This window comes from Oryx dammah, unplaced genomic scaffold (assembly GCF_014754425.2).
Source record: "Oryx dammah isolate SB20612 unplaced genomic scaffold, SCBI_Odam_1.1 HiC_scaffold_25, whole genome shotgun sequence".
Lineage (NCBI taxonomy): Eukaryota > Metazoa > Chordata > Mammalia > Artiodactyla > Bovidae > Oryx > Oryx dammah.
In genome coordinates, this window is record NW_024070209.1 from 93,995,119 (window position 1) to 94,004,118 (window position 9,000).

The 9,000-nt window shown below is 47.8% G+C and overlaps 1 protein-coding gene across 2 annotated transcripts in view; it reads left to right on the forward strand.

The window, feature by feature from the left end:
* The window catches only part of LHX2 (LIM homeobox 2), a 32,660-nt gene extending 24,432 nt beyond the window's left edge, over window positions 1-8,228 (forward strand). For both annotated transcript variants that reach the window (XM_040225097.1, XM_040225096.1), the window contains exon 5: window positions 7,319-8,228. In XM_040225097.1, the coding sequence (XP_040081031.1) occupies window positions 7,319-7,606 (288 nt within the window). In that variant the 3' untranslated portion in view covers window positions 7,607-8,228. The remainder of the gene's footprint in view (window positions 1-7,318) is intronic.
* Window positions 8,229-9,000: the final 772 nt, after the last annotated feature.

The following is a 9,000-nucleotide window of genomic DNA, read 5'->3' on the forward strand; positions in this document are numbered from 1 at the left end:
GACCCAGAGATGGATGAGCCACAGCCCTGGCCCTGACGAATTTCAGCTGTTAGGTGTCAAGACTGACCCATGACTAGTTTCCTCATAGTATGATCAACTGGGAGGGGAGGGATTCTGTGGAAGACCAGGGGAGAGACCAGTTACTTACCCTGTGTGTGAGGAAAGGTTCACCTCGGTGACCTGGGTCTAGGCTTGCCCCTCCTCCCCTAGAATCCTGAGCCAGGGCTGTTAGCACCTGCATGCGCTCTCCACGTGGGGACTTGTAAGAGCCAGGACATGGGACTAGTTGACAGAGAGAGAACCACTGACAGTTATGGTATGTCTACTAATCAGTATATGCTTGAGTGGTCTCCTCTGTCTACTATGTGTTAAAAGGCTCGTGACATACATTTACTCATCAAGTCCTCTCTATCAGGCATCATGACCCCTTTTCCTTCCCTGTACAGATGAGAACATTGAGGCCCAAATGATTTTCACTTGCCCAAGGTCACACTTTGCTGATAAGTAGCAGAGCTGGATCCAAATCCAGGCCCATCTGATCAATGTGCATTGCTCTTCCTCTAAGCCAGTCCAGCAGAGACTGCCTCTGAGTATCGTTTAGAGACTAAACGTCGCTGGGGTGAGGACAGTTGTACCTGACGGGCACATTGGACCACTGTTCTCCCTCCTCCCCTTTCTCCCAATCTCCTGTACAAATCCTTAATATTCCCTAATGGCACAACGGGTCATGATTATGCAGCAGTTTGCGAAGCATTGTCTTTCCAGTCAGTCATCTATCTCTCTTACCTTAATATTTTCCTGCTCGTTTTGCAGATGAGAAGTTTAACTAGTGAGATGAAGTGATTTACTTGAGGATACAGGAACCAGTATTGGCAGGGTGGGGCCCTCTCCCAGGTGTTCTGACTACTGATGGGCCAGCTGCGGGCAGTTTGGGGAGAAGCAGCCCGTGGGGCTTTGAAAGGTAACACCTTTCTGACATAGCAGCAATGTGATTTGGACACTTTAACGTCTCCTCTCAGACCCCGAATCCTTGTCTTTGAAGTGGAGATAATAATAGATCACTCCTTGAGAATTCCTGAGAATTGAGACAATGAATGGGAAGGCTCCAGCATGGTCCCTGCTGCTACAAAGTAGGTGCCCATGAAATGGTTTCTCATCACTGGCTACACCAGCTTAATGGTGCTAGGCCTTGGGTGCCCCCTGCAGGTTGTGCTCTGCATGGTGGGGCAGATTGAGGTTGAGGCTGTGTTCCCAGAAGTAGATGATGTAGGGTGGGGTTCTGGGCTGTTATGAATCTGTAATACATAAACACCATCAACATGGTGGGCCTGGGGTGCAGTATCCCTGCCGGAATTTGAAGCTGATACGACGTCCAGACTCAGTCCTTCCACTGACTCCCTGAATGGTTATGAGCAAGTGACTTAACCTCTCTGAGCTTCAGCTATAAAATGAGGATGATAACAATGCTTCACTAGGTGGTTGCAAGGAGTAAATAAGATGACATGATGGGTAATTTATAAAGTACATATCAGGGACTCAATACATACTACATTTCATACACATTTACCTAGCACGGTTCAGGCTACCGTTCCCTTTTGCACACATTTAAAAGTTTAATAATCTTCATTTTGCAGATGAGACAGCTGAGGTTCAGAGAGGCTAAAATCCTTGCACTGAGTCTCACAGCTAATAAGCGATGAGAGGAGTCAAACCAGAATTGGTCTGATTCCAGAGCTTTTCCAGTATAGCATAGTATATGGATTGAGATTCTCAGCGCCCCCTCCCCTTGGATCTAGTTGCTGAATGCAGCAGTGTGTGTGTGTTAGTCACTCAGTCGTGTCCAACTTTTTTCAACCCCATGGACTGTTGCCCGCCAGGCTTCTCTGTCCATGGAATTCTCCAGGCAAGAATACTGGAGCGGGTTGCCATTTCCTCCTCCTGATCTTCCCCACCCAGGGATTGAACCTGGATCTCCTGAATTGCAGGCAGATGCTTTACTGTCTAAGCTATTAGGGAAGCCCTGAATGTAGCAGTACAGAAGGGAGACTAGGGAAGGAGTGAGTCATGGATGCCACGTCTCGGTAGGCAAGTGGGAATTCTGTTGTAAAGCCCTAGGGGCATGAAATGTCACTACCAACAGCAGGACAGCCTTAATACTTGTCACCAGTCGGCAAAGTGACTGGGAGACAGAATGGCCCCTTGGACAGAGGTCCATTAAGACGTTAAGCTTTACCAATTCTTGGAGACCACTCCTCAGCACATCCATGCACCTCCGTGTTGCCTCTCTTTTCTCCTGGAGAGGTGTCAGGAAGACAGAATATTAAGGTGCCTTAGACTTGGGGAAGGGGCTGGTGAGCTGATGGATTTGGATGGGTGAGGGTCTCCCTAGGGGTTCCGGGTGTGACTTTGAAGGAAAATACATTTTAACCATCAACAGTTTAAAAACATTCTTCAGGTGACATTAGTCATCACTAACCTATGTGAGAGCTCAAGACCCGAGGATACGAGCTTTCCTCTGTTCACTCACTTCAACACATACACGGAGCTGCCATCTTCTGGGCGGGACATGAGGTACTGAGTATTCAGCGGTGACTCCAGCGGTGAACAGGCCTGGCTGGAACTGTATGGTCCAGAGGGGAGACAATGTCCAGCAAGGTAGTGTATAAATAATTAAAATGGTGATAAGATTGAGCTCTATATTTTTCCATATATTTGAAATATCTCATAGTTAAAGTATCTTTTAAGTGATTCCAGGACCAAATACGTTTGCAGTAGGCTACAGACTGACTGTGTTCTTCTCTTGGTGATCAGAGGACATTGGTACTAGTACCCGTATTGAGAACTCTTGAGGAGATTCAGCGCTGTCTAATCCAACATTTCCCAAATGTTTTTGGCCACAGAGCTCTTATTTAACTCTTGACAAAAATAAAAGAAGAAGTGCTAGGATGGAAAAATATAGGGGTGCAATGAGAGCATAAATGTGAAGCCCTGACCTGGGGAGGGTGGTGGTCAGGAGTGGCTTTACTGAGAAGGTGAGGTTTAAACTAGGACTTCAGTTCATTAAGCCTCAGCTTCCCCACCTGTAAAATGGGGAGAGTGAACATTGTTCTGCCCGTCGTTTGTGCAGGACTATAGGGAGTGTTTGATCTGGTAACGGACAGCTGAAGTTGGAGGGAATTTTATAGATGATTTGGTCCAAATCTCCCATTTTAGAAGAAAGGAAACTGAAACCCATAGATGTAGAGTGACTTGTCCAAGGCCCCACAGCAAAGTAGTTGTAGCCCTGGAGCTGGAATCAAGGGGTCATGATGTCCAGTCCACTGCTCACATTTTTTATTCTTTCAAGAAAACTTTCTTTAAAGTTTATAAATAGCCCCACCATACAGGAAGGTTAGAAAAATAGAAGGGAAAATTACCCTTATGAGGACACAGGAAACCAATTGTCCAGGTGTACAGTTTGGAGGTCAAGTAGTGGGTGGGGGTATGGGCCCAGCCTGCAGGGACTCACCTCTCAGCTCTACCTCTTAGGCTGGACTGTGGGCCTCATTCTCCTCACCTGACCATAATATTAGTGTCAACCTTATATGGCACTAACCGGAGTTCACATGTGTAAAATGCTTAGAACATTGCTTGGCCGTTGCCTTGTGAGTGGATAATACTGGTCGTTATTATTTGCTTTATGAAGTTATGATACCAGAGGATATTTTCTCTCCCATAACATTCATCGCTTTCCTGGTGGCTCAGATGGTAAAGAATCTGCCTGCAGTGCAGGAGACCTGGGTTCAGTCCCTGGTTTGGGAAGATCCTCTGGAGAAGGGCATGGCTACCTGCTCCAGTATTCTTGCCTGGAGAATTCCATGGACAGAGACTTCCACTTGTCCCATCTTTGGTCAGATGCTTTGGGTGCAGCCATTAGTTTTCATGTCATGAAAAAATGCCAGTGGACATTTCGGGGCTTGAAGCTTTGGTCTTCCTGCTGGTTTCCTTAGTGGTGGTTCTGAAGGGGATTTGTGGGGCAAAGAGGGTTTCCCACTGGCCCTCCTGGCCTCCTTGATGAAAGAATCCTGAAGAAGGGCATTTGTGAGGCAAAGCGCAGCCTGCAGGGCCAGTGGGTATCTGAGGAGGGGGCATGCAGCCGTGTGGGCTACCTCATTCACCTGGGACTTATGCACCGACTGAGGCACCCCGCCCCCGCCCTGGGAGATGAAGAGGGAGGGCTGAGTGGGTAGAGCAGGTCATCTTCCTTGTTGTGGTTGCCCTGGAGTCCCAGCCTGTTAGCACCCCCAAGAGGCCATAGAGATGGTGTAGTGCGGACCAGCCCCCTTCCTGTATAGACAGGGAAACTGAGGCAGACCCCGAGGTAGGAGACTTGCACAGGTTCACTTGGTTGGTCAGTGGCAGAAGCACAGCTGGAGTTATGAAGCTACAACCTGCGCGCTTTCCACTACATTATAGTTGCTCCTGTTTATTCACTCACTCACTCATTCATTTATTCACTCACGTGCTGACTCACTTAGGATCATGTGGCAGGGAGAGCATGGACTTTTTAATGGCAGATCATCCTGAATCCTAACCTCCGCTTGGCCTTTGTGTGACCTTGGGCAAGTGACTGCCTCTCTGAGCCTCCTCTCTGGTTTTCAGTCTATAAAATGGGGATAATGACAGTACCCCCCTACTTGGCCTGTCATGGAGATAAGCTGTGATGGTGCATGTTAGAGGAGGGACTGATGCCTGGCACAAAGAGGTCTGTAAATGTTATCTGTTAGTATCGCTATTAACTCAGTGCGTGTGACTTGACTCTTCATCTTTGCCAGTCCCTGTGTGATAGCCCCAGGGACATGAAGATGGCTTAGACAGGGTCCCTGTTCTATATCCTCTTGGGAGGGGATTAAAAAAAAAAAATACCCCGGAGAATTCTGGTGACGCCTGGCTTAGGGTGAGAAACAAACTCCACATAAACCCCCACGGCAACTGGCTTTTGCTTGAGTTGTTGACTTTCATCTGCCAGATTCCCAGTGCCTCAGATCCAGTAAAGCAGAGAAGGACGTTGTGAAAGATGGTGTCATTGTTTACAAACCACTGTTAGGGGCAACGCGGGAGCAATAGCAAACAGCCAGCAACTAACTGGTTCCAGCCCTTCCCGAGGGCTTGGAGCCCCAGACCAATGGGCGATGCACTGCCCCCACCCCCCCAACCCCCCGCTGGGCTTCCTGCTCCTGCTACTGCTTGGAGAGTCAGACTCACAGGGCACTCATGGGGCCACACACTCTTAGGATAGGATGATGGCAAGAGCATCAAGTCTCCAGCCTTCTTTGTGTCCCCCGTCTGCAATGACACTTTGGGGGAGTCATCGTCTCTCTCTGAGGGTGTCTGGGGACTTCCTCCATCATTTTCTCTGTTGGTCATTCTCTGGCCCAGACAGACACATTGTCCCACCTCTGCAGATTTCTGTGGGTTGAGCAGGGAAAAAGTCCCCACCCCAAGCAGTGCCTCTGGAGGCTGGTCTTAGAAGCACTGTCCTTATTTGTGAGCCCCCAGAAGAGGTGATGGGCTTGCTTTGGGCAGAAGGCTAGGGGAAAATGTGCTTTCTTCCTGGAAAGAGCCAGCATGCATAGGAGAGAGCTTTGTTTCCCAAGTTCACAGTGGCCATCTCTCTCCTTACCCCAGGATTCTTGAGGCTGTGCTTTTAAATTGAGCCCAAGGCCACCAAAAAGACGGGTTGGAGGCTACAGGCCCCCCTCTCTGGGGTGGACCCCAGGGTAGGGTGGGGCCAGGAGTTGGCCCTTCCCATCCCTGTCTGAGACACAGGGAAGACAGGCAAATGCAGGCACATCTGGAAATATGCAGCTGGACACCCCAGAATCTGTAAAATTCCCTAAGCCCCATTGTTTTATGGGGAGGTTTTTGGCGGGTGTTTTCCTCACGCAAAGGGAAGTGAAGGCGCCCAGCCCTTTGGCCTTTTTTTCTTTGCAAGCTAGGACCTCCCACCCCCCTAGAGAATCTAGGCTTCTCCCAAAGCATTTTGAGGACCTGAGGGTACAGTGTGATCTCTCTGTGCAGTTTGCTGGTGGTGGGGGTGCGGCTTTGTGGACAAGTTTTGATGCTTCTCGTGTACAGGCTCCTGTGCAATGGCGTGGGCGTGGACGTGTGCCTGTGTCTGCGCCAAGGGAAAAATGAAAGCAAACCCATATTCTCTCTCGGGCATTCTTTTCATACCAAGCTCAGTAGCTGCCCTCTCCTCCCCCATGAAGGATGCTGGGACGAGGGCAGGTTGGGAGAGGGGGATCTTTAATCCGCAGTTGTTCCCACTCTGCCCGGAGACCTGAAACCCAGTGGTCCAGGGTGCCTTCTTGGAGTGATGGCGGCGGGGATTAGGAGCAGTAGCGTTTACTGACTTCAGTCCTGTGTGTTCTTTACACCCATTCTGGTATTTCCCAGACTTACCATGAAAAACTTGAAAATTGGTACCAACAAGGACTTGTGGGATCTTTTGCCTGCTTAAAATCGACTGCTGAGAAAAATCTCTCAACCATGATGAAAAATGATGGAAATTTGGTTTGTGCGTATCTTCCAGAACAGAAGAGAAATGCAACCTGAGCCACATACATAATTTTACATGGAAAATTTCCCAGTACCTTCGTTAAAACAAAAAGAAACCTGTAAAATTAATTGTAAGGCTATATCTTGTTTGGCCCAGTTTGTCCAATAGAAAATATATTCATGAAAATAAAAGTGACCATTGGGATATTCTACCTCCTTCTGATATGGTTCTACTATTCTGATATACCGTTCTCAGCTACAGACCAGCTGTTTAGGGGCTAGGCTCATTTCAAGTGCTGGGTGGCCACACGTGGCTAGTGGCTACGATATTGGAGAGTGGGACTGAGCTCTGGAATCTTCTAACAGAAGGGGAGACCCTCATTACAGGCAGTTTGAGGAAAGGATGTTTTTATTGTATTAAGAACAAAGTATTGCCAGCCAGACCTTTTTAAAAAAAAAAATTTTTTTTTTTAAATTTATTTGGCTATGTTGTGTCTTAGTTGCAGCACTGGGGGGGAGGGGGTCAGTTAATGCCCCGAGGTATAAGGGACCCTGACTCCCCAACCAGGGATCAAACGTGTGTCCCCTGCATTGGAAGGCTGATACCCCCAGGGAAGTCCCTAGCCAGACTTTTAAATAAATCCCCACCCCCACCCCTATTCGGACAGAACCCCCATTAGCATCTCTGGGCTTAAACAGTCGGGGCGATGCTCTGCTCGTCTCCTGGTCCTGCCCGCCCCGCCTTCCTCTGACCAACCCTCCCCTCTCCCCCACGCAGGTCTGGTTTCAGAACGCCCGGGCCAAGTTCAGGCGCAACCTCTTACGGCAGGAAAACACGGGCGTGGACAAGTCGACGGAGGCGGCGCTGCAGACAGGGACTCCGTCGGGGCCGGCCTCGGAGCTGTCCAACGCCTCGCTCAGCCCCTCCAGCACGCCCACCACCCTCACAGACTTGACTAGCCCCACCCTGCCGACTGTGACGTCCGTCTTAACTTCTGTGCCTGGCAACCTGGAGGGCCACGAGCCTCACAGCCCCTCGCAAACGACTCTTACCAACCTTTTCTAATGACTCTCGGCCCCGCACCCCACCTCTGCCCCCGCCCCACAATTTCTTTAAAAAAGAAATTATCTTTAGTTGAATTCCAAGTGTATTTTAAAATAGAGGCTTTGAGCAACTAACTAACCACATTTTAGGATCTCGCCTGGAAACTGAGGAAGAAAATAATTGCACCCCCCGACCCCCGGCTGACACAGCTCTGTGGACTGGAATTACTTGGAAGATCTATCTGCAACACAACATTTGTGTCACTGTACAGTTTTGTGGACTGAGCGAGGAAAAACAACAAATAATTTAAGTTGGCTAGAGCTTCTGTATTTTCAAAGACTGCCACGTGCCTTAGGAATACTGTTTTATCTCCATACTTTGGATGACTTGTTCATTTTTTCTCTCCCTCTTTTTCTCTGTATATTTATGACCAGAGCAAAAATGTAAAAAAAAAAAAAAAAAAGAAAAAAAAAGTTTGTTACTTTTAATAGTCCTAAACATAAAAAAAAAAAAAAAAAAAAAAGGAAAAAAATCAAATCCCCTCCAACGGTCGCTTTGTTGTTTTAGAATTTTAAGGTGGAAGTCTGTTCGAATATCAGAATTTGTAAAATCTAACAAGTAATAAAACCACTTATTGAAACTAGTTGGTGCTGCTGCTATTGAGTGAGGTGTGAAATTCACAGGACTTGAAAAAGTCTTACTGAAGCCCAGAGATAAATTCCAAAGTCTCCTCCTCTTTATGATATTTAATTATAATTATAAATATTTATTTATAATATTTGTGGGGTCCTTCTTTGTGCCAGACTTTGGGCTGCTTGTTGGGATCCACAGATGAAGTAGACACAATCCTGCCCTTAAGGAATTTAGAGTGGAGGCAGAGACAGACAAGAGATCATGTTAGCATGTGTGTTATGTACCAAGTGAGGAGTGTGTAAGCAGAATGCCATTCATTTATGCATTTGTTCTTTCAAAGATTAAATAAGCATGCCATGCTGGATACATGTGACAAAGGTCAGAGGCCATCACACCTGCCTCTTCTGCTCTTCTCTGGGCTGGAAGGGTATATCACGCAAGGAGGGAGGCCTGTTTGCATACAGAGTGAATGCTGTCACCAAAGGGCAGCTTAAGCTCAAGTTTTCCTAATGAAAGACACAGAATTTCAGAATCTTCACCAGGGCAAAACCAAATGAATTCGATTCTTTTACTAATAAAGCTTCAGGTAATCACAGAAATCCAGAGCTTTGCATCCAGAGAGGACGGACGATGAGAGCCAGGCCGAATGACGTTGGACTCTCTGCTGTTGAGCAGTGTGAGCTGAAGGAAGTCATTTCATCTCTCCTGGCCCCAGTTTCCTCAGCGAGGTGTCAGTCATTACCCTTATGTGACAGCTGTAGTGGGGGTGGAGGGAGGTGTGC